The sequence below is a fragment of the Hylaeus volcanicus genome, chromosome 1 (genome assembly GCF_026283585.1).
Source record: "Hylaeus volcanicus isolate JK05 chromosome 1, UHH_iyHylVolc1.0_haploid, whole genome shotgun sequence".
Taxonomy (NCBI): domain Eukaryota; kingdom Metazoa; phylum Arthropoda; class Insecta; order Hymenoptera; family Colletidae; genus Hylaeus; species Hylaeus volcanicus.
In genome coordinates, this window is record NC_071976.1 from 35,424,237 (window position 1) to 35,449,821 (window position 25,585).

At 32.7% G+C, this 25,585-nt stretch overlaps 1 protein-coding gene and 1 long non-coding RNA gene across 11 annotated transcripts in view; one reads left to right on the plus strand and one right to left on the minus strand.

Annotated features, from left to right (window-relative positions):
* LOC128882976 (dynamin) overlaps positions 1-25,585 on the minus strand; it is a 31,851-nt gene that overhangs the window by 4,132 nt on the left and 2,134 nt on the right. The window contains exons 3-17 of one of the 10 annotated variants that reach the window (XM_054134922.1): positions 25,241-25,390; positions 24,949-25,152; positions 24,534-24,726; positions 24,246-24,455; positions 22,980-23,179; positions 22,399-22,544; positions 22,164-22,321; positions 20,416-20,442; positions 18,911-19,082; positions 18,492-18,737; positions 17,591-17,602; positions 17,072-17,278; positions 16,582-16,757; positions 15,426-15,551; positions 13,690-13,785 (exon numbers count right to left, since the gene is read on the minus strand). In XM_054134922.1, the coding sequence (XP_053990897.1) occupies positions 13,690-13,785; positions 15,426-15,551; positions 16,582-16,757; positions 17,072-17,278; positions 17,591-17,602; positions 18,492-18,737; positions 18,911-19,082; positions 20,416-20,442; positions 22,164-22,321; positions 22,399-22,544; positions 22,980-23,179; positions 24,246-24,455; positions 24,534-24,726; positions 24,949-25,152; positions 25,241-25,390 (2,323 nt within the window). Of the gene's footprint in view, positions 1-2,048; positions 15,070-15,425; positions 15,615-16,464; positions 16,758-17,071; positions 17,279-17,590; positions 17,603-18,042; positions 18,055-18,491; positions 18,738-18,910; positions 19,083-20,415; positions 20,443-22,163; positions 22,322-22,398; positions 22,545-22,979; positions 23,180-24,245; positions 24,456-24,533; positions 24,727-24,948; positions 25,153-25,240; positions 25,391-25,585 lie in introns of those variants that run through there. The other 9 variants (XM_054134892.1, XM_054134883.1, XM_054134945.1 and 6 more) reach the window with 9 other exon arrangements.
* LOC128883012 (uncharacterized) lies at positions 6-8,890 on the plus strand. Its single transcript, XR_008458680.1, has 2 exons — positions 6-5,788; positions 5,855-8,890. It is a non-coding gene; the product is annotated as an uncharacterized LOC128883012 (long non-coding RNA).

Below are 25,585 nucleotides of genomic sequence, written 5' to 3' on the forward strand. Positions count from 1 at the left end.
TATAACACAGATAGTGATTAAATACTCGGTGATGTTGATTTGCGCGTCCAAGACACGCGCGATATTATATATTGCTTCGAACGAAAATAACGTACGGACCGGTACGTGCATAGTTATTCTAGCCGGAATAAAAATCTACCGTTATTCAAATCAAATGCAATCGTTATTCGAAAAGCTTAACGACGAATAAATATGACGAATAAACGGTGCCTTCAAACGATGCCTTCTAAACGATGCCTTCAAACGATGCACGTGTCTATGAATTTATTACACACGGCACATTATGCTATGCAGTGAGTTAACTGTTTCACATCGATTCAACACAAACTTCATTTTACTTGCAACTATTATTTGAAAATTTATTCAAATAAGGCCTAACTCTAACTCTAACAAAATCTTTATCTGACAAAAATTCCAAGTACTGCAATAATAAACGGAATATTAAAATCTATTATCCGTCAAATAATAACGAATAAAGTTATTTACGTTTGACACGTAAAGGACATATATGTATATATTTAAATGTATATTTACTCGTTGAATCAAGATACATTTTGTTGTTTGATTTAATCGAATCAAATTGCATTTGAATCTTTGTTCGAGTGATTATTTTAACGATACCTAACTCTGGTCACACCTTGTATGAAAATATTCAAGACACAAAAAGTAAATGAATTTACCCAAACACCAGAAATACTGTTTACCGTAACTAAATCATTATATGCGAACGAATTTACATAAAATGGAATATCGTTCCAATATTGTAAGACTGGTGATAAAAAATATAGTAATATTGTATAACAGAATAATAACAGCAACAAATACGCGACAGATGATTGTGAACGTGAAATATATGAATAAAAATTCTTACATAAAGTTATATAAACGAATAGATGATACAACTGAAGCATGATCTGCCAAAGAAACTCAACAAATTTGCACAACATGCTCAAGCAGTGATGAAAAACGCATGCAAAAATGATCGTGCATAAAAAGGACGCTCGAACTCTATTCTTTATCGTTCCATTCGTTCGTTAACCGTTCCACTGCAAAGTTAATAAATGAGAAAGCCTCTAAACTGAATTAATTTAATAGAATAGAATAGAAAAACTAAGGCAATTATTACAGAAACTAAAATGTTTATATATCTTGTATTTTTTTTTTTAACTTGAGCAGTTAAAAGGTTAAATCTAAAAGTGAATCAAATTACAACTTTATCAATTTCAAACGTCTTTTCTATGTACGTAAATATGACTTTTTTTTTTTTTATTGGTATTACTTCACAAGTAAAATCCTGGATGCGTAAAAGGGAAAATATTGAAGGCCAGCAGATATGGGGATTCAATCAAAGAAATAAAGAACGCGAATACGCATTCCAGCGTGCGGGGAAAATCATAGTTCCCCATGTTCGATCGCACGCAAGAGTTCGATAAAATAAAAATAAAAGATTAGTGAACGCATAGAAAACAGCGTATCTATAATTAACAATAAAATTCGTTACATCAACAATATGCAAAACTGTTTCTCCATGTAGTATATATTTAGACTTCCAGACTGCACTGTACGATAATAAAGATTTAAAGATATGCATTAAAATGTCATTTATCTAACATTTTAGGGATTAAATAAAAATTTTCAATTGTTTCAATTAATTTTGAACATAAAAATGTCAAATAAAACGTCCACAGTGTACTACAAATATGTAGTTCTACATACTGTATGGAACTTGATTAAATTAAAGTTTTGAAATATTTATTTCGCAACAGAACAGTTTTTGTAACAGAAATTCTTTTCAAGGGAGCACGTAATACTCAGAAATTTTTGTTTCAAAATCTACCAAGGATAATTTAAGTAAAAGAGATGCGATTAAGACGCAACAGCCGAGTGTAACTTGTGAAAGAAACTTTTTAGGCAATCTAATATATTATGCATTCTGGAAAAGTATCTAAAGGTAACGTATTTAAATAACAGAAATTTTCCCAACTAATTTCGACAAATAGATATGTCACTTCCCCAGCGGAAATGCGTTTCCGGTCGTCACAAATCTATAGGCTTTCTCTCGAATTCTCATTCTTTTATATATAGAGATATATATATATTTATAATCTATAACATGTTATTCCCTATATACACATTTATATTGCAGGAAAACAGTGTATGCATACCGCGCGTGTGTTCGCACGATATTACAACGTGTGTGAGTCGCGTGAAGTGCACAAACCGGAAATTAGTTCGCTAAGTAACCCCGTCGATGCGTCCCTTGCTCGATTACGTGCAATTTTTTTACGATTATACATCGGAGGAATTTAACCATTCGATCGGCGACGAACTCAACGAACGCCTCTGTTCTCTCGGACATGGAAGAAAATTTCTATAAAAATTAGCGAGTTGTAGCAAGTATAAAAAATGATCACGAAGACGCTACGCGACATTAAAACTATCCAAGAAGCTGCGTATCTCGCGAAACTGTGGATTTAATCAATGTTTCTGTGCCCGTTATTCCAAGGGCTCGCCATTGACATCACGTGGGTTACTTAGTTCAGCCGCGACTGGCCACGGATATAATCGATCTAACACAATAATTCTTAACTTTTCTAAGCTCGACGCGTTATTTAGATGATTCTTTATTTTTTACTGCACATTTCAAAAATTATTTGTACAAGTAACAATTTATTTGTACACTCCCAGGAATCGAGAAATGCACAAGAATGCAACGACGTAAAGTAAGCAATTTGTAACGAGAACGCGAAAGTTGTTCAAAGGTATTAACGTCGTAAAGGTATAAACGTAACATAAGTATTGAAAATGCGTAAGATAGATGCACAGAGAATATTTGCTGTCAACTATCGGACGACATGAACTGCAGGAGTGAACTGATAAATATGCCAATACTGGCCGGAGAGGTTCGGCTGTGATGCCAGTGTTGTTTCCTATTCGCGCATGCATTTTTTTGCATTATCTGTTGCGTCAGTAATGCCTAATCTGACCATTACAGTGACGCCCTTAACACGCCCAAAAATGATAAAAGTATACAAGAATTGTGGGACATTTTTTCAGGATCAAGACGTGTGAGAAAGACGCACACTCGCAATCACCTGCGAATCAGCTGGTCCCAAAAATGTTGTAACACCTTGAAAGAGGTGGTTCGGGAGGTGATTTGAAACAACTTTTTCCTTAGCGAAAATATTGTCCGAGGCTTCGTTGGGGAGATATTAACAAAATACCCCAACCAATCAGAGCGCGAGTATACCGGTTGAGCGTAGGCTACGCGCTAGGCGGCCGCGCTCATACGCTGCCGCGAGCGCTCCATCGGCATACTGGCGCTCTGATTGGTCAGTATTTTCCGTTAATATCTCCTCAACGAAGACGCGGACAATATTTTCGCTAAGGAAAAAGTTGTTTCAAATCACCTCCTAAACCACTCCTTTCAATGACTTCCAACATTTTTGGGACACCCTGTACATAGAGGCTAGAGGTGATTTGAAACAACTTTTTCCTTAGCGAAAATGTTATCCGCGGCTTCGTTAAGGAGATATTAACGGAAAACCCCGACCAATCAGAGCGCGAGTATGCCGGTGGAGCGGCCATGGTAGCGTACAAGAGCTGCCACTTAGCGCGTAGCCTACGCTCAACCGGCATACGCGCACTCTGATTGGTCGGTGTTTTCCGTTAACAGTTGATCGCCACGTTATCCATATATGGGTGACAGTGATTTTCCCGATGGAATTAAAAAAATTGTTTTGAAGATCAGATGTTAAAGTAAACAAGTCTGGATAGGATTTGTGAATTTTGACGAGGTTGCAAAACTAGAACGCCGGCCCTGGCTACAGTACTGCGCATTCAACTTTTAACGACGCGTATGCGCGAGTTTGGAACCAATGCTGGCATCACATGGCTTCGAGAGTACTTGGTAAAAATGCATAGAGAATAATTTCAGCATTTCCGTTATAATAGTTTCTCTGCTGGTGTACTTGCATTTTAAAAATACGTATTTATTATAAATGCTCCTGTTATATGATCCTAAATTAGGTTACCAGTAAAATTTATTTTGAAATTTTCTCGATCAAAGAGGGTTAAGAACCTTCGAATTGAAAATAAACAATTCGTTACAGTTCTAAATCGTTTGATAATTGTAACTGCAATTTTAAGACAGGTAAAAAATAAGAATTCATAAAATCAGTTGCCAAATATTTACAGCACGATGGTTCGCAGCTTGATGGTAGTTAAGAATCACTGATCTAATACCCCGTGGAAATAATCGTGGCGCCAGTCACGGTTTCCGTTAATCGACTTAATTGCATATTTTGCAGATTTCGTTCCACCTTTTCGTCCCAACGTCGATTCTACCGTTGACGTTTACGCGCGTCAGTTCGTGTTACGTTCTCGACAGAGCCGTCTTAACGTCGTTGCGGGCCCCCGAGCAAATGAGTGCATTGGGACCCTTGTTGAATTTATTTCGTTTAGATATCGCAGATGAAAAAAAAAAAAGAAATTCAAAGGCAATGGGCAATTCCAGTGACCAATGTCGTTCGTCACGTATGTGTTCAACGTTGCACAAATTAGCATGGGGCACCCGTGCCCGTACGTTAAGACGGCAATTGGGTCTCAGCCCGCGATGTACAAGATCGGACTTTGCCAGAGATAGGACAAATTTTTGTCTAAATAGAAATTTCGAATAATGAATAAAAGGTAAAAAACCGTTTAGACATCGAGTCAAAATTAGATTACAAAAGGAAGTATTACAGGATGAATAAGTAGAAATTAGGCTGCTCGATCGTATAAACATTACAAATCAACACCATATGTTTACTGTTCGAATAAAATTTGTCCTACCCCTTAACTTCGCGCTACACGGTGTGTGTAAGCTTTGTTTGAACTAGAACTTTGCTATAGTTAAGGCTCTTAGATGGAAGCATGTATAATAATCCGTGGCGTGGAAGGATGCGTCACGGTCAAGTGGTTTCCGTTCAATCGGTCACGGTTTCGCGCGATTTTCTTTCCTCTTCCTCTCTCTCTATTGCGCAAACAAAGATCCGAACGCAACCAATCTCGAGAACGATACGAATATATCGAGGGAAATGAGAAAAAATAAAATGAACGAGGTAAAAGAAAACGATTTCGTTCGAACGTGTCGGGTTCTTAGGAAATTAAAGATTACACTCTAGGTTACAATTTTTAAGTACTTAACCTCTTCGGGGATACTGGCACATATCTGTACGTTTCGTTTTTAAGTTAATTTAAATAATGTAACGTGGAAGTAATCATTAAAATTAGGGATTAAATATTTGTAATTAACTTAACGTTATAACATTGCTTTTTTTTCAGACTAAATAAATATTCATCACAAAGCTCAGCAAGCAGTTTATTAATAAACGCTTTCGGCAATTTATAACTTCACTGCACGATAACACTAGACATAAAATGCTTTGTATATCAATTATTAACAAAGCTTACATTATGTATATTATAACATACATAACGTACACTACAGGTATCATAAAGATTACATCTGACTCATTTAAAATATAATTCTTTAAAAAATTGTATATTAATTATAAACATAATAAAATACTTGATACGAAACCAACGATAAATACTTATTCGCAATTAATTTTTCAGTATAACGGGGCAAGATTGGTAGACGTCATGGATAAATGTATTAGTTCGCATTTTTGTTCGATCCGAACAAAAAAATGGATACGACCCTGAAGAGGTTAAGATGTCCAAACTAATCAGTCTGCCACAAACGCGTGTACACTCGCTTCTCGGTTCCACGGTTAAATGCTAGGTACGATAACAATATTATTCTAGTGTTCACACGGAGATTAATTATTACTTCCTTTGCATCCGTTAGTGATTTCTAGTACTGTTAACGGTGACATCGCTAAACATCGTCAACGCTAGGTTCCATCGGATCCAGTCCCGAAAGCTGAGGGTTTATTCTCGAGGACCTTTTCTTTTAGGCTCGATACACGACGAGTATCGTTGTACAGATCGCACGATACACGGTGGTACAAATAAACAATTATACGGAGGATTATTCCAAACGAAACATCGATTCATTGTTTAATTGACGGTACGAGCATAAAAAGAACACCGATGGGTGATTCGGCCCATCACAGGTTTTTTTTTTTCACTTATCGTCTTTCGTTGTAACGTCTGTAACACAGATTCCACCCAGTCAGTATCATTTACGATAGTGATTTCGGTTGATAAAATTTATTTGCTCGCGCATTTGAATGTTTATAAATGGAAAATGAATTCACAAGACTGTATACTATATTGCCTGAGAAGTTGGCTAATTTTTACTTCCTGACTTTGTTAATTAACGTTACTTTGAAGGAATATTTTATTTTGAGAAATCCTTCACTGTTTGTACTCAACTGGCTCCGATTATTTGTAAATAAACAATGCTTTCTTTTTTGGAGAATTTAAATATATGCTTGATACGACTCTTGTATAAGACTTATTTTTATTAGGTTGTCCCAAAAGTTTCTTTCGTTTTATTAATAAGTAATACATACACGATATTTTATGTTTTGTATTACATTGTTGAATTATCTAAAAAATTAGATTGTCTATTTATATAAACACCGACGCACAAAATAATTGAGTGCAACTCACAAAAGAAACTTTTGGGACAATCTAATACATAAAGACAGATTCAATATATTAGGCATATAAGTTCTCAGCTCGGACTCGAACCGTTGCCAATTTCTCAGGCGATACTGTATTTTTATAAAGAAATATGCTCACGGTCTCGGGAGGGTGGAACCCTCGATATACCGCCGACGAACATCGAAGAATCTGTACACAGAAGAACGATCATTTTTGCGCGCGCGCATCTACTTGATATGCCCAATTTTTGAAACGCTACGCACGGCGCGTGGATCGTTTAGAGTTACGACAATATTTCTATCGCCTATATCTCAACGCGCAACAAGAACGACCCTCTGTCACAAAGTAACCACGCTAATAGTGAAACTTGAAAATAAAACGTCTCATAATCTACCGAACATGGAACGTGTTACACGCTACTGAAACAAGTAACGTTACCTTTTAATCCTATACAGTACATAATAATGTCGTTAATAATAATAATAATAATAATAATAATAATAATAATAATATCGTAATTGTAATTATCTCTGTAATTTCAACGTACGACCTACTTAACTCTGTCATTACAGTGCATAAAATGATTAGTATAAGTGTATGTATACGTATTGTATATCTATATACGTAGATATACGGATACTTCTGTACAGTAACATTACAATAATACCACTTGTGGCTGCTCGCGGGTCTTTAGTGTGTGTGTGTGTGTGTGTGTGTTTACCTTTTGGTGTCTTGCCACCATACACGATACAATTATCCAGCGAGTAGTATGAACCAGTGTTTCTCAATCTATTTTGACCAATGGCTCGCTTTCGAGATCTGCTTTATATCTGTTATATACCACTCGTGATTATTGTTAGGTACTTGTTACAATCATAAGATGTAACTTTATATATTTCTTACTTTATGAATGAACCAATGTTTTCTGCTTCGTTTGCATTCGTACTTTTATTTTACTTTTATTTTATATACGAATGAATTCAATTAAATAACTGATTAAACTATACACATTTTTGGTGTTTTCTCGACTTACACCGATTTTTCATATAAACATATATATAAAAAAGGAAAAATCTATATGTCGAATCGAGTAACCTCCTCCTTTTCAAAGTCGGTTAAACCCTTTGACCTTAATTTACACGGTATTCCAAGAAACCAATGTCCCTTGTGAATCGGGGGATTGGCGCAGTGATTAATGGAATCCTCGAGGCTGAAGTAATTATTTATCAAGGTTCTCGTACAATTAAATGTGAACCGAGAAAGTTAACAAAAGAAATTTTATTTTTTTTTCTAAACTTTGTTTCAATTCCACTACTGATTCCGAAGTTGTTTTTAACAGCCCTTGGTTTAATAATATAATACCAATATATGTATTTAATATCACCTCTACGTTTACTGAAGACATTTGTTTGAATTAAAATAGTAGGTTTAATGTTTCCAGATAAATTTTTCATTATAAATACATACACCTGTGAAGTTTACTCATGTACATATTTATAATGAAACATTGAATCTATCATTTAATTAAGACAAAGTTCTTCAATAGGCACAAGGGGATACGAGTAATTATGAGACTGATTGTGTACGAGTGTAGTATTAATATTTTATTGATATCTTCCCTGGCCAACTCGGAAATTTTTATATCTTTCACTCATTGCTCCTCAAGAACCAACGAATCGAGTACTTAATTCGGAGTCATACTGGGCCTGTTGAGATTAACTGGTTTAAACTACAGGCTGGGCTGCCCTGTGTTCAATCTGAATAATCGATTAATCGTCTCGAGCAACTATATCGAAAAGATACGCTTCCTCGACCGGCATCGTGCAAATTATCAAACGGCAAGCGAACGTTGTACACGCCTCTGACAAATCGCGGATCTTACGTAAAGTCGGCATAAACAAATTCATGTTAGATCGATCAACGTCGCTGATTATCGTTAGGCCCTTCAAAATATCGAAACAAAGGAGTTGGGCGCCGCGTATAGTGACAAAACTAAGCTTGACCCATGAATTTGAAACAAGAAATAGACTTGACCCTTTTAGTACCTTTTCAGACTTCAACATTCATTTATATTCCTGCGTTGACGTTAAATTATGTTAACCCAAACTGTATTACAAAAAACCTACACCGCAATAGATGATACAGAATTAGTTATTTAGTCAGTGGGAAATTGATCGGTGTACGAATACATTCTACAGCCACTGTATATTTTGTATTATATGTTCCACGTCGAACTACGTCAGGGACGATTTTTTTTTTTTTTTTTTTTTTTTTATAAATGCTGTTTATAATGTATGTTCGATTTCAATTATAACGATTCGATTTTTTTTCATAATTTTAACTAAACATTATCGATATAATTTTCTCTTTATTTCATAACATGTCTATTTGTAAATTAAGTAGCTTCAAACTAAATCTGTATCATTTTTATTTCGAACTTGAGTCGGTACTAAAAGGGTTGATATCAGCTAATTATTTTTGAACACGTTTCAGTCACAAATATAAGTTGAATACTAACTGATAAATATGGAGAAGTCTCGCAACTGCCTCGCCAGAAACATTTTATAAAGAAAGTTTCTTTAATCTAATAAATATTGATTCAGGTTTTATCGACTGTTTTCTTACAAAAAAAATTAAAAATTCCATTGTACTCGTTCAATGAAATGGGTCCTCAGAAATGCTAGTTACGGCACTGAACGCGCACGCTTCGCTCAATTTCGAAAATCGCACAATTGCCTTCGAGTCTTTCGTGATCCGTCCTATTGCGTTTACGTCTGGAACAACCGATAAGATGGAACACGAAGGGCGCAGTGACACGAGAAACGCGAGCTCGTCGTCATCGATGCTCTCGTAAAGTCGTTATCTACCCATGTAGACCTTCGACGTTCTGCTGTAACGAAAAATAATATTTTCTTTTCTGTAATTGCACTTCGAGTATTGCCCTCGGTCTTCCACGCGTCACTGCGCGAGCCATTCGAAAATATTCAACTCGCTACCGACGTAGCATTCGTCGCGCAACGATAGGAACCCGTTTCGTGCTTTCGATTGTTGACTATCGAACCGCGAGACCGTTGCAAATATTCATGGATAAATGCACGCGTTTTCTTCATAGAGATATTATACAATAGATAGGGCAGGGAAGATATAGGCCTGCCTGTATGTGGAAATGTTGCATCGTTAGAAAGAGAAGGATAAACCGCGGCACATCTGTACATTGCGAATTTATAAAACATATACAATTATTATATTGCGCATTTATACAATGTATATATTGTACAACGTTAACAATGATAAAGAAAATAACAAGAAAATAATTGAAAGTTGCGTGAATTGAATTGAATAAAGAGTCAACGTTGAAAACGTTGCTAGACAAAGACAGGTTGGTACAAATACAATGGTTTTCTTTCTCTTTTTAATTGTGGTACGCGGCTGGAGGTCTGGCTCCCTTACTCTCTCTCTCTTATAATATCTCTATGGCTTTCTTAAGGAAACTCGTTACGGGTGGAGCGGAGCAAAAATCGAATCATTTCGGTTCACTATCGATCAGTATCGATCATGTCTGGATTAAAATATAAATCAAACCTCTTTAAGCCAATTTGAATCAAACTAAAGAAAGTAATGAAAAGAGGATGAGAGAATGTAACATATGGCGTCAAATATTTCACATATTTTCTGTTCGAGTGTTCTAAACATAATTTCTTTAACGTCTTTTGTAACTCGTAGTGACTGAACTGCGGATTTTATGTACCTTTTGTAATACAATGGAATATAAGAAATATATACTAAACATAACCAATAGTTATATACATTTGTGCCAAATAAAATATTATTACAATAATTAATAGAATATATTCTACATAAATGATGTATATATTTTTTGTATATTTTCCATATTAGCGTACATCATAAATACATCAAATCCGCAGTCTAGTAAATAACATTTCGTAATTTCATTATTCTTATTGTTTACACGAGCAACGTATAACACGCAGTGCGTTCGTGATTTTCACACAACCATATGGAATGATATTCTCCCTAATTTCGTTAAGCTATTACATTAGGTATATTCTAAGCCTGAGTTACTTTAATATGTTACACAACATTTTTAGCCATAACGTATATGGCAATAATTATCTTATTCATAATACGAGAATAATACATGTACATATTTATGTTATACCGTTTCAAGAAACAATTTTAAAAGTAATATTTATGCCTGAGATAAAAACAACTAAAGTATCGATAATATTCAAGACGAATTGGAGAAGGGATTTACATCATGATCTTTTTCATTTTTTTTTTTTTTAAATTAACGAAATGGTTTCATGATTTAGAATTATTGTTATTTCGACGAATTCCTTTTTTTTGTGTAACTATAATATTTACCTAGCTTTGTATTCTACTTAATCTACCATGTAATTAAATAAATTTGTTATTTGAAGTATTTATTGCACTTACAATCAGATAATGTAGAGTTACTATACTCATTGTCAGATATATTTAACTACGTTTCATTACATTTTCTTTAGAAATTGACTCAAATGGCTTATAAGGGTTTATTGTAACCACCATATAGAATATATATAAGCCTTGAGATTTACAAGAATTAATTACAGTAAAAACTGAACAGGAAATAATTTTATTTAATAATAAGTGAATAGAGAGAAAAAAGAATTACGAAGAAACAACAAAGAATTTAGAGAATCTTACTCTGTCTTTCGAACTTATTGTAGAATTTGTTTGAAGTTTAAAGGTAATCCATTACTTTGGATATTATTTAACCGATTCTAAAGATAGTTTGATTCGAAATAAATATCGAACATTCCATTCCCCACGAAGTTTCCTTACGATAATCTTATCCAAAATTATATTTATGTACATCTATATTTATATATCCATATATAAATATATATGTAAATTATATATAATTCAAAATATTCGAAATATTATACATTTATATATAATTATGAATTATATATAAATATTACGATACTATCGTACAAGTCAAGATTCGAAGCACGTTGCTTCGCGGAGACGCGTTTATTACGTCTAATTACAAGAATTTGGTACACGCATCATATATTCATCCTTATATACACGTACAATTTAACTAAATTGCCAAGCACGGTCGAGGAGCCCTGGAAACGACAAGTTCCGTCGTAATACAATAATACACAGCTCCTGAACGCCCCCGCCGCGTGATATACATTCATTATACATTGTTAACGATAATACGATTACTGTTATAATTATTCTGATCCGGTATCAGTTAGTGTCAGTTTAGACCCTTTCTTTTTGTTTTAGAGAAAGAGAGACAGAGAGAAATAGAGAGTGTGGGTTTTCACAGGATTTTCATGCAAAATCCTCGAAGCATTCTACGCTATATCACATCCTATGTCTGAGCACGTTGTTTTTTTTTTGTCGTTAATATTTCATAGGGAGTAGCTAGTTATGCATGTATGTATACATGTATATCTTCGTACGGTATTTAATATTTACGGCTAAGATGAAACTAAATACGGTGAACATCTTAAAAGGTAGAGAAACAGTGACTATATTTTTTGCTTTTCTTTTTATGAATACTTAAACTTATTTCGGTATCAACACAATTGTCGCCGATTCGACCGATCGATCGATCGATCGATACGCACGACGTAAACGAACGGTTTCCCGACAATCTTTCAACTCTTTCCCAACAGCATGACATTTTTTTTCTTATCTCGCAACAACAAAAAAAAAACAATAATAAAAATAGAAAAGGAACAGAAAAATAGAATTTAGAAACGATCTTTTGTTACGCAATCGATGAATTCACCGTGACTAATTATGATACAAAAACGTTTCTCGTTCGCAAAACGGAATACCGTTTAATCGAAACTACCTTTGATCACATTATAGGGTTCTGGTAGACTTTCCAGGATAGATTCACTGGATACAATTACAGTGAAGATAGACTCTGCGTTTTTACATTTATCAACGAGACGATCGCTCGCCGCTCTGACCGCCCAACTTTTTCAACGTTGCAAGCGAAACAGATGTGAAATTTATATTTATATACTCTTCCTTTTTACAAGAGATTCTGTGACTTCTCCTCGGACAATTTCATCGAGTTATTACACAACGCACGCCCTATACTTTGACATTCGTAAAAAGCGTATCTATTTCGATTCTCTAAGGGTTAATCCTTTCTCTGAGGGGATTAGAATTAATATACATGGAATGCCACGAAGCAAATTGCACGTGTTACAAATAGACATGGATATTCCTTTAATCGTATTTCCTACATTATGCAACAAACACACCCGGGAATCGTGTGCTTTTTTTTCTGTATCTACAGTCAACCTCATACACATTTGTATCCTCTATTAAGTTTTTATAAATTAAATGGTAGGCTTTATGTTTTCCAATGAATTTTTCCATTATAAATGTGTATATGTGTGAAGTCTACTTATGTACATATTTATAATCAAACCTTTATTTAGAAACATCAAGCCTATCATTTAATTTAGACAAATTTCTTCAGTAGACATAGAGGATACGAACACTCTCATAGGATTAACTGTATTTACATATACACCCGTGGAGTTGGGCAAATTTCATTTCGAATAACGAATAAAATATTCCAACTACGTTTATACGAATAAGATGTTATTCGTCATAGAAAAGGTCTCGACCAACGAACAATTCTCAACATTGCTTACAAAATCACCTTATCTTTATTCCGAAATTTATTAAGCCCAACTCCGTGTGCACGTATATTTATAACGATATACAATCTTCAAAGGCATCATCATCATCGCTGTTAATTAAATTTCTCGGACCATGCAAGAGAGCGAGAGAGTATGAGATATAGAGAGAGTAAAGAAGAAAGAATGATAGCGGTTACGCGCGAAAATTGTTATTAAAAATTCTATCGAGAAAACAGTTAAGGACATCGAATTAGTGTTCATTCTCAACCCTGAACAGTCTACCAATCTACTTGCGCAACTTAAATAAAGAGGTACCCATATCGTAATGGTGGTTAAGGGTAAAACTCCGTTATAGAAAAGTATGGACAGCAAGTCTATTTACTTGATCTTGAATGCATCCATCAGCTCGTTCACGGCGGCGTTAGCAGCGGCCTGCGTCGCAGCTTGTGTCACCCTCTGCTGTAGACCACCCCCACGACTAAACATACACCACGGACACTCGGATTTTACCAAAGATTTCACTATTTTGAAAAATTTTCTTTGCTATACCTTAATAGTAAGCCACATCAGTGCTTCTCAACAAAACGTGACGCGCCACACTAATTATTATTAGAAATAATTGTAAATTAACCCGTTCGCTGCCAGGCAAATTTAAAGCGTTTTTCCTTGGACACCAAGATTTAATACAGATGTGTAATCGAATCAAAAGTTGCAAGAAACCATTCTAACGATTCATTTTGAGGTAAATGAGAGCGTGACCTCCAGAAATATAATCGCAGAGCTACATTGCAATTAAAATTTGATTCGTTTCCAAAAATACTTTTAACTTATAACACTGTAAACAAAATGTTTAAATGCAGGCACCGACATATTCGTCCTTGGTTAATGACTAGTAACAAATTAAAAACCGACATCAAGTACAGCTTATCGAATTAATAGTAGAATAAAAGCAACGATATTAGAAGATTTAAAAGCTTTCACGCGTAACATGTATCGCAAGACCATCGTGTATCGTTATGTTACATTTTTACATAATTCCTTATGTTAAATACAGTAATTAAAATGTCATGCTGTTAGTAAACGAATGAATGCTTATCCACTTGCGATAAGAACCCAAGACAAGTTTATTTTACAACGTTTTTAGTTGTATATACAGGTATCATGTACAATTCCGTCGAACTAATTTACAATGAAAGAAATATATATATATCACTCTACCTAGTTTTATTTATTATGAATGCGAATGAGGGCAATTTGTATCTAGTGGCTTCCCGCTAGAAACGATTAATCGTATCATAGACAATTAGGATTTTTAATTAGAGGTGTGCAAACGTTTATGTACGAGTACGCGTACACTCTGTTAGGGTGACTGAAAACGAGCATAAAAGCTTCGAAATATTATTAAGGAGGGAAAAAACGATCGAAATTATGAGAAATGATCTCTTGGTCGTTCTTACAAAATAATTGGACCTCTCGAAAAGAAATGTGGGTCATTGGCATGGTTTAGATACGTGGCAGATGAGATATAAGTTGCTCGTCAAAATTCTTCGGCGGTCTCGTCGCTAACTATTGTATACGACATACATTACACACCCCTAATTAACAGTGATCTCATAATCTGTAATATATGCGGACAAAACATGTAGCATTAGGAAATTGTATTTCGTGTAAAATGTACACTGACTAGATGCAATCGATATATATATGTATGTATTGATTAGTAGCGAATAGGCGAGTTAGTGCGAAGACTTATTGTCGGCGCCTGCAATAGAAAGTGAAGTTAGCACCAAAGCCCCAATCACGCAAAGCTATATGAAGAAGCAACTGCAAATTCTCACTTGTATTTTTTTCTTTACTTATTTCTTTTTTTAGTGAAGATTGACTCGAAAAGAACCTTCACCTAGTTACAAAAAAAAGAAACACACAGGACTATCTTGACACAAACTGGCAGAACGTTGTTGTGCAAAAATTTGTTACACGTGAAACTTGACAATTGAAAGGTACTTGACGATACAGAGTGCTTCGAACAATGTATCTCTTTAATGTTTTCTGTACGAAACTTCACAAGGTATATTTTTGTTAAATTATACGTGAGTTGTAATTTGATTTTGTACTTACGATGGTATTAGAGGAGGAGGTAGGCCAGGCGTAGCACGCGACGGTGGCGGTCCACCAGGTCCAGGTCGGTTGGGAATGGCCGGTGCTGGCCGGACACTTGTCGGAACCGGTGGTGGTACTCGAGAACTAGAAATAGGTGGTGGCTGTGTCACTCCACGTCTTTGCCCACCAGGAGATGGTGGTGATAACCTGTAACCAGGTTTATCACGAAATAAATAATAGTTACGGTTTATATAATAGCAAAAATTAAAGCAAAATAACGGCTTCGATATTAACGAGGATTTTTATTAGTATAAGAATCAGCACTGATGTTTATTGTTACGTATAAAATTTAACATTTTTGCCATGAATATTTGTAGATGCTTTCATCCTGGAAACCTTGGCTTAGATGTAACTCGAATTCCTATATGAAGGAATGTTAAGGATTTTATATAACATCTATTAAACTAAAAATTATGAAATATGTAATGATACAGACTACTACTGAGTCAAATATTAATTAAGATCACCATCAATACTTAGGCTATTTGCTTTAGTTTATGTTTTTAAAAAATCATGCGTTGACTATAAAATTAATTTTATATAAATGTTCATGTAATACATTAAAATGTCAGGCTTGAAACAGTAATGCAGTCAAACTCGATAATAAAACAAATCAACTTCGGTATATCACAAAAGAGAATAATAATATGTGTATATTTTGTAAACGACTTGTCAAATGATTTTTCATCTACATTATTCTAATTCTCAAAGACATATATATCTATAACTCTTACTATTAAGGGTAAAACATAAAGTATTTAGAGTATAGATATTTTATATCATTTTTTAATAAATAAGTGAGCATACAAGTATACGTAAGCACAAAGTAAATTTGCTAACCAAAATTTGCAGGAGGCTCGTTTCAAAGTGAAAACACAAAGCATAAGTGTATACGCAGGTATAACAAAATTCAACCTTTCTTTTTGGAGCTTTGAATTGAGACAAAAAAAAGGAGAAAAAAAAAAGAGCTAATTAGTATAAACATAGTGACTCTTACCCAAGACTGTTTCAACGGTGTTCAAGTGTATGTGGCAAAAGCAGGCAGTACAAGATTGAAAGATTCCAAATTAGTCAAATGCATAAGCGACAATGAAAATAATATCATAATTGTTACCTTGGATTCTCGCCAGATGCCAACCAATCATTCTTCACTGGTGGCGGCACCGGAGTGGAAACTGTTGCCATCGAAACATCTCCGATGATACGAAGTGCCTCCTTGCATGCATGATACATACGTAACATTTCTTCTCGTTTTTGTGCTTCTTCGGGCGACTCCTCCATCATTGAAGCCTATAACATGCGTTAAATAATTTATTCATAAACTAAATAACAGTTACATTGCGATATACAGGGTGGCACACCTAAACCAGGCCATTGAAATTCCATGTAAAATATTTTTTGTATTATCCCAATTGGAAGAGATATTCAGGTGGCCTGGTTTAGGTGTAACACCCTGTACATACGAAAACGGGATATGAATAAGAACGAAAGGAAAATAACAAATTATACAAATAAATATAAAACAATAATAATAAGTTCAAGTTAAACGTTTGTAGAATCATACATACAATTTAGAATATTCTAAATTTAAATGAATTTTTTACCTGATCACCGCTTGCATAAAGATGTGCCAACAATTCTCCATTGATGAAGTCCTTTGCATTATTAATGATCAAATGCATAATTGACTTTGGAACAAGATCGCGAGTAGTTTTTGTAACAATCTTCATGTACGAATCTACTAAATTCCTAATGGTTTCCACTTGACGCTCCAGTTGAGGATCCATTGATGACTGGGCCTCTGATCCACCCTATAAATATGCGATGGTTTATATATTAATAATTAAAATAATAGAAGTTAAGACTGTATATTTTTGGTTTGTTGCTGCATGTGAAAAATATTTAAAAAATTACAATTGGAGTAATTGAAGTGTTATCGATTTTATGTTGAAATAGAAATACTGCTAGGAAGAAGAAAAACAATACATATTCATAAACAGCACATACGTATATTAGTTGCGTACTGTCTTTGTAATTAAAAAGCAGAGTCTGGTGGATGTGTCCTATATTTGTGTGAGTGTTGAGTATATTGTATGTCTACAAAATCCTACAATCGTACCAACCTCATATCCTTCCTTTAGTTGATTAGAGGCAAGAAACATTCATTGTAATGTAAGAATTTAATTAATTCTTCACAAATCTAACAGATAGACAAATTGTGCAATTCCTACTTGTGTTGAAGTATAATAATATTAAAAGAATGAAAGCGATTCCGCGAAAATGCAAGTTTTACTAAATGCAGAAGTCATATTTTGTAATTTCTTTTTATTGCGTTTGGTAAAAAGCAAAACTTTGTGCCTTTTAATATTAAACTAGAATTAGCTTTTATTATTGCGAAGCCTTAATAATCAAAATAAGCCTAAAATATCGTATAATAATGCTCCAAAACTATATGTTGTAAAGATATTAAGGATAATTTATTACAATAATTTATTTTCAAAATTTCACACCACCACACATTTATGAATGTAATATCAAACCAAAAATTTTATTTACATTTCTCGTACTAACTCACCCGCTGCTTATCCTAAAATAAATCAAAACAGACTTTTCTAATAAACATAATAAAACGTATGTCGATTCAAATAATTTATTCTTGAATAAAAATTAAGTAATACGTTTGTACACTTCGGTTGCTTTTTATTATCGAACATTTTGCGATGTTTCTAAAAGTGCAATATTTATTTGAATATATAGAATGCATCGCATAATTAAAATGATTAGTGCCTTTTAATTCGTTAAAAATTAAAAAAATGTTTTGCATAAAATGTTAAATAATTTATTTTGATTTTACTTTGAACATGCACAATCGTATTGACAAATGCAAACTGAGATCACAGAAAAATAAACAGATTTTTCTGCTGTTAACGAAACGAAAAGTATGTTCTTTCCATTATCCTAATCATGTGAGGCATTCTATATATGAAACACAATTAATTTTATAATGATATTGAAAAAGCATACCTCTCCTTCTCCATTTGTTTGCTCCGTTGATTTTTCAGGGTATACACCAGCTCTGAGAAATGAGGCCTTCCAGGAATCAACATCATCCTGTGTTTCGCAGCTCAATTCAAGTTGTTTGTAATCCTTATAAACATTTCTGCCCTCTGGATTAAACAAAGCAAACAAATGGCGTCGAGACATGAATCCTTGTTCCAAGTCGCGCAATTTCAATCCATCTAAAGGTAGCATATACTTCTTCTCGCGTTCCTGAAAAAAAAATAATAAATATGAGTAGTGTATATACGAGTGGTATATATTTTAACTTAAAAACTGTAGTTCATTAGTTATTATAAGCAACCAAAGGTCGGAAGCATTCATTTAATTACTCGTGAAGATAAATAAACAAACTAAATATAACATAATTGAAATCTTATAATTACTTCTTCATCTTTGAACCAAGAAATACTCTCCGATGTTAAGACAAACCAATAATCTCTGGAACCACCTTTCATTATACCAAGATTATGAATACACATGTACCCCTTACGTATTACTTGATTGCCTAATGTATGGCGCCCAGACTTAACAGCATTTTCTGAAGATTGTTGTGCACTGTAACACAAGGAATAATGTATAATGAAATGTCAAATAGAAGAAAATATTTTAATACCCATGTACAAAAATGTATTATAACTTGCCACAAAAATTTGTTAGTTTATTGTATAAAAAGATCTAGCAGGGTAAAAACCTAGCAACTTTTCAGTAACTTACACAAACGTTCACACAATTTCAAATTTAATTTGTTGCTAAGTAAATTATAAATTATATTAAAGAATTAAAATTTATCAAAACATGTGCAATTACAATATAAAAACGATTAAAAATTAAACATGAAAAAAAGGATAACGATACAGATAAGATAATATTATGGCCAATACAATATTTTAAATTTATAATCAATTGCAATAAGACTTCAAATTTAAATAATGGAATTTTACCTTTTAAATTGTTTCAATTTATATATGAAAACTATAACATACAGCCACACCAATTCCATGCATATACTCTTTCATACAGCATTAAATGTCACATTTGTATATTTCTCGATGTGCACATCATTTAGAACACGAAAATACACATAATACCGTTGCTACTTAATCAACACTGCGGTAATTTAGGAAATCATAATGCATAAAGAACTGCATAAGCGCACGTTACATTCATTGTGAAAAATAGTCGGAAATGGTGAAAGATTTGATAGTGCTGTATGAAATATACAATTTGGAGCATTTACGAATGATTTAAGCAATGAATGGTTCATTTGGTAGTATATTTGTTTTGTGCAAATATATACAAAAAAGTAAGGTAGTTAAATTTTCTATAAATCATGGTTGTACTCTACACTATGTAAAATTATATAAAAACTGTAGCAAAATAAAATTCAACAATAATTTATACGTAACAGTGTATAATGTTTGACAAGATTTCTGTTCATTTTCATTAATTATATTTCCATTTACTGTATACAAATTAATTAAAATTATATCTCGATTATTATTATCACAGTTTTTTTAGCAGTATATAAATATACGCGTATGTATGAACACGATTTTCATAATTGCTCTATATATAAACACTACTACTAATAAAATATTAAACAATGGAGAATGGATTTTAATTTATTCTTCAAAGAAATCAAAATTTATTAAAAAAAAAAATACACGTTATATTCTTTGCCGTATGGAATATAAAAATGAATTGGAAATCGCTATGTTATAGATTATATATTTTGTCATAAAAAAAAAAAAAAGAAGAGAAATGATAAAAACCGGATGCTAGGGAAAGTTAAATAAAGAGTAAGCATAAAAAAATGAAGAGCGTGAAAATGGAAAAGGAAGAAAAATGTAGTGTAAATCTTTGTTCCAATGTACTTTATAATTCTTACCTTGCATTATGGCTACTGGCTGCCGCGCTGCCGATATAATTAAATTATTTCTTTAATTGTGAAGTATTAAGAATTAATGAATGGAAACAAATGTCAGGAGATGTGTATATGCTATGGTTATTGAAGGAAAGACATACAGACATTACATTTTCATAACGTGAAACATTAACGAGGAAAGTTACTGAACAAATATCACAAGAATTAGTCATATTCAAGATTGGTTAGTTGATGATTACAGATAATTTCATTTGTATTAATATTAAGTATGTCTTGCCTTTAATGATGTTAAAGGTTGTGTTACAGCAGAAGTTATAATATTATGATACTTTGATTTGATTATTCTTAATTATATAACACGAGACATAATATACATATATTCTCTTAGGATTCACGTGATATGTTTCAAGAAATGAAAAGTTGAGGTAAAATATTCTTATAAAGATGAAATGAAAATTAAGTTAAACCTACAAAATAATGTTTACAATATCTCATTTCTAAATTGCTTTTCGCATTCTATTATTTAATAATTTAAATTTTGGAAAGTAATCAAGTTTTCAATATGTAAAACACGACAAATGAACAAAAATTATGTTCGTTATACAGAAACAAGGAATTAAGATATAAACGTATGCATATTGTAAGAGGAGAAACGTGAGATACAATTTAATATGACTATATATAATATATATAGAGATATGACACAAAGTGTCATACAAATATACATGAAGTAGACAGAACAGCAGTAAATTCTACTATTTATTGATGATACAAAAAAACGTGTACCTTAGCTTTGAAGGACAAAATGAGCTAACAATAATTGCTAGTTTAAAGCTTGCTATGTGAACTGACTTTAGCAAAGCATGCACATTTGAAATACACCGTATAAACCTGACTATAAGGCTAACATCAATATAATCACATGAATATTCAAACTTTATTATATTCTTATCAACAATACAAATTTTGTTCAGGAAAATACGGTATAATCACGTGTTGTATATGAATATGTATTTGATGTACACTCAAATACATATAAACATATATAACACAGTTTGCATTAAAAAAAAATTAAACAAAAAAAGTAGCAAGCAGACTAATGTAACTAACTGCATATGTAATCAGTGAATTTTCTTATTATCTTTTTTTTTTTTTAATTTTATGTAATCTAAATTAAAATTTCTTAACAAAATCAAATTTAGAAAAAATATTGTGTCTGTATTAGTAAAGCATATTACCATTATGTGAGCTATACTATGTGTTGAATTTACATCTGTCATGCAATATGTAATTCATTGCTGCAAGTCAGAGAACTTTTCTCAGAGATACTAACATTTTATACAATAATCCACCAGAAGAAAAACACCAAATTACCTCATAATAAGTTAATAGTTTCTGGTAGACTTCCTGTATACAAATTTTGTATTACTTTTGCCTTGTATCAAAAAGTTCTGTATAAACATAACTGATGATCGATGCTAATTAACTAATTTTGTTCTCAGATTTCATAAATAATAGCATGATTACTTAGAATACTTTAAAGATTAAAGACACATTTTTCAAACGCGGAATACCAAACTTTATGGATATGAATACATTAAAAACTATAGCTGCAGTCATGAATGTAAAATAACAACATATAGCGCTAAATGTGCGATCTTTAAAAATAAAATTGTTCTATCATATTGTTTACTTTCTTGATTTTGCTGAGTAACTACAAAAACATATAATTCAACATATATATAACTTACTTGGCGAAACCAATGAAATCTTCGTGATTTGTATTCATATATGCCAGTTCACAATCAACCAAAAGAATCAACTGCTCCTTGCACATCTGTTCTCGTTGCCTAATATGAGTAGTTATGATACGTTCCGTTTCTTCTCTCAATCTAGGATAACGTGACATCTACAATCGAAAATGAAAACTGTATGAAATGTACGCGTCGTACAAAATTTCACAGACAAGAAAAAAAGCTTACTTACCCTATCTGTACAAATGCGTACAACGTTACTGAGTTCCTGCACAACTAAGTCTACACATTTTAGACTCGGTTCTTTGAGTCTATTGATTTGTTTCTTGACTATTGCCTCAAAGGCCATATCAGGAGTAAACAGACCAACCCTGATACCTATGACATTACATAAGTGTCAGTATTATTTTTAAACCAAAACGGGCGTTGATGTAGCTTCATACACAGGTGCTTCCTTTCGTAGCGATAAATATCTTATTAAACAAAAATTTTATTCAATCACATTTTATAATATTTCAAGGTAATCGTTGTTTTTAAAAATAGGATGACATACTTTCATTAAAGGGAATGATGTAACTCATAAAAGTGGCATATCATACGTCGCCCTTAAAATGTCTTTTAATAAAAAAAGCCATATTTATATAGATAAAAGTAATGATTTTTTTTTATCTGAATATTCGTCTTTCGAAACGAACACTCTGCTCTTTTATTTTATTTTACATCCTCAAAAGAATGGGAGAAATTTTAGTTGCCCGGGTTAAAAGAAACACCTTGTGTACAAATAAAAATGTAAAAATCGCAGCATTAATTTACCATGAATGTTCCTAATGGCAAAAGCAATTTCTCTTCTCAATTCTTTTTCATCAAACTCCATTTTAACTATTTCAAATGGGAAACGTTCATGGAACAATCTGTTTATTTTAGCACCTCCACTGAGTTCATTTGTATTGATTTGCGCGGATCCGGAACCTTCTATAGTCCTTTCAAAATCCGACTGGAGCTGTTGTATCATCCTTAAAAATGTTTTTCTTTCAATCAATGTATAGACAAGCATCAAACAATAATATTAATAATATGGGTAGAGAGTCACAACATTGAATGTTACAGAATTGTAAATTCAGTATATTTCACTAATGCATTATAATTTATGACGTTAGTGAAAACATGTGTTATTTTTCACTCTTTAATAAACTATGTAACAATATACAATGCGTTAAATTTTCATGCAAATGGTACACACATTGTTAAAAAACAATGAGAAAGATGTAATACCTACATAAACAATTGAATTGATCTGAAAAATAAGAAGAATCTCTAAAATGTCAAGACCCTCCACCCATAATGTACTTTAAAAGAAAACCACAAATGGCAAATTTAGTTTATAAAAATGATACTTATAAATACATTACAAAATGTGAGATATTTTACATCAAATTCGTGACAGGAGCATTCCATTATGTGTAACTATTTCCTCTTGTAAATATGGTAAGTCCTTGATTTACACAGTTAATTTTTCTAGAGGTCTTCATACAAGTGGAAATGTATAAATACAATGTATTCCAGGTAGAAAGAAAGAATTATTGTGAGTTGAAAATAAAGAGGTGCACTAATAAGTCCAATGTGAACAATATCAACTAAATTTTATTTATACAAATTTTCATTAAAAAAATACATTAAAGATGTATTTCTTCTATTGGCTGACATTCATCTTCAAAATTGTGGATGAAGTAGCTATTCAGTTCAATTTCTCAAAAATTGATGGACATAGAAAGAGATATTGAAGCTTACTAAAAATCGAATTTTATGTTCAACATTTTGTTCGATTTCCATTGGTTTTCAAAAATTTAACTAAACTGAGATTCCATCAACGAAATTGGAAATAGCTTTCATCATTTGAATATAAATAATATTTTCTTTATCTTAGCCGACGGCCGCGCAAAAGGTATTTACCGCGTAACACAAGGACTCACTATATACGTTTTATTAAAATTATATTACATTAAACAATCAAAGGATTAAAGTAAGTATAATGATAATAAAATGCATCACATACAATAAATCAATTGTGAAAGTACTTACTGCAACATTGCTTTTGTTTTTATGGCAGGATCATCGGGTCTAAAATGCTTGTATTGATCTACATCCTTTTCCAATGTAAGCAACTGTTTTTGTAATCTATCTCTTAATGCTGGCAAAGTGTCCCTGATATGATTTGTCAATTGTTGATTCAAGACTCGTTGCAAATAAGGTGTTCCTAATCTATCTGCTAGATGCCGATAAGATGGATGACTAAATACAAAAAATATATATATATATATCTTGTTCAACAGTTATGTCGCATAATTATTCTTCATTAATAATCTATACCTCAGGAAAAATTTTCTTTCAGCTGCTAAAGCATTTTTTATATCTTTTCGACCTTCTATATCTTTCTGACTTCTATTAACGACACCTATATAGCCTCGCCTTAGAGGTAACAATTTGTTCTCCAAAATATCTCTTGCATCAGTACCATCATCCATAAGATCCAATTTTGTAATAACACCAATTGTACGGACACCTTGAGAAGTTTATAATGTAGAAGTCTGGAGTTATTAATACTAATCCATTGGGCCAGGAATTGTTCTATTTTAAAAACTATTAGAAATAGAAGTTGAAAATTATTCAACCAACTGTATAAAAGTTGTTTGAAAGTTATAAAAAAGAAATGTAATCATGCGTCAGAAATCATATTTGTTATTCCAGCCCAAAGGATTAAGAATGAATACAAATAAAAATATACCTTCAGGATCTACTTCTTTAGCAAGTTTAAGAGCATCGCTATTTGCTAAATCTGTGTTTGCAGGAGTTACTGCCAATATAAGACAATTTTCTCTTTTGATAAATTGAAAAATCATGGCTTTTATTTGAGCTTCTATGTCTGCCGGTTGGTCTCCAATTGGTACTTTTGTGAGACCAGGCAAATCGATCAAGGTCAAATTCAAAACTGGCAATAACAAATATATTAATTAAATATATTAATTAAGTATGTATTCATATGTATCGATGTGAAAAGTAGTAAGAAATATATTTACCATTAGGTGAATATACTCTTAAATTTATGGGTATGTTAGAAATACCCTTGTTACTGCCTGTAACCCTGTCTGTTTCTGCTTCAATTTCCTTCCTCACTTCATCAAAATCAACAAATTTTTTACCTTTGCAGTGTAAAAACTCAGCAGTTTCTATAATGAAGAAATACCGTATAAAACATTTATGGAATTTTTGTAATATTTTCTTTTTAAAAATTCATTATTGCACAACATAACGCTAGTTAACAATTCTTAATCGTATCCCTTACAAAGAAACTCATAATGGGTTCAACTGTCTACTTATCAAAAGTTCCTTGTCACAGGAAATGTGATAATTTGATAGATAAC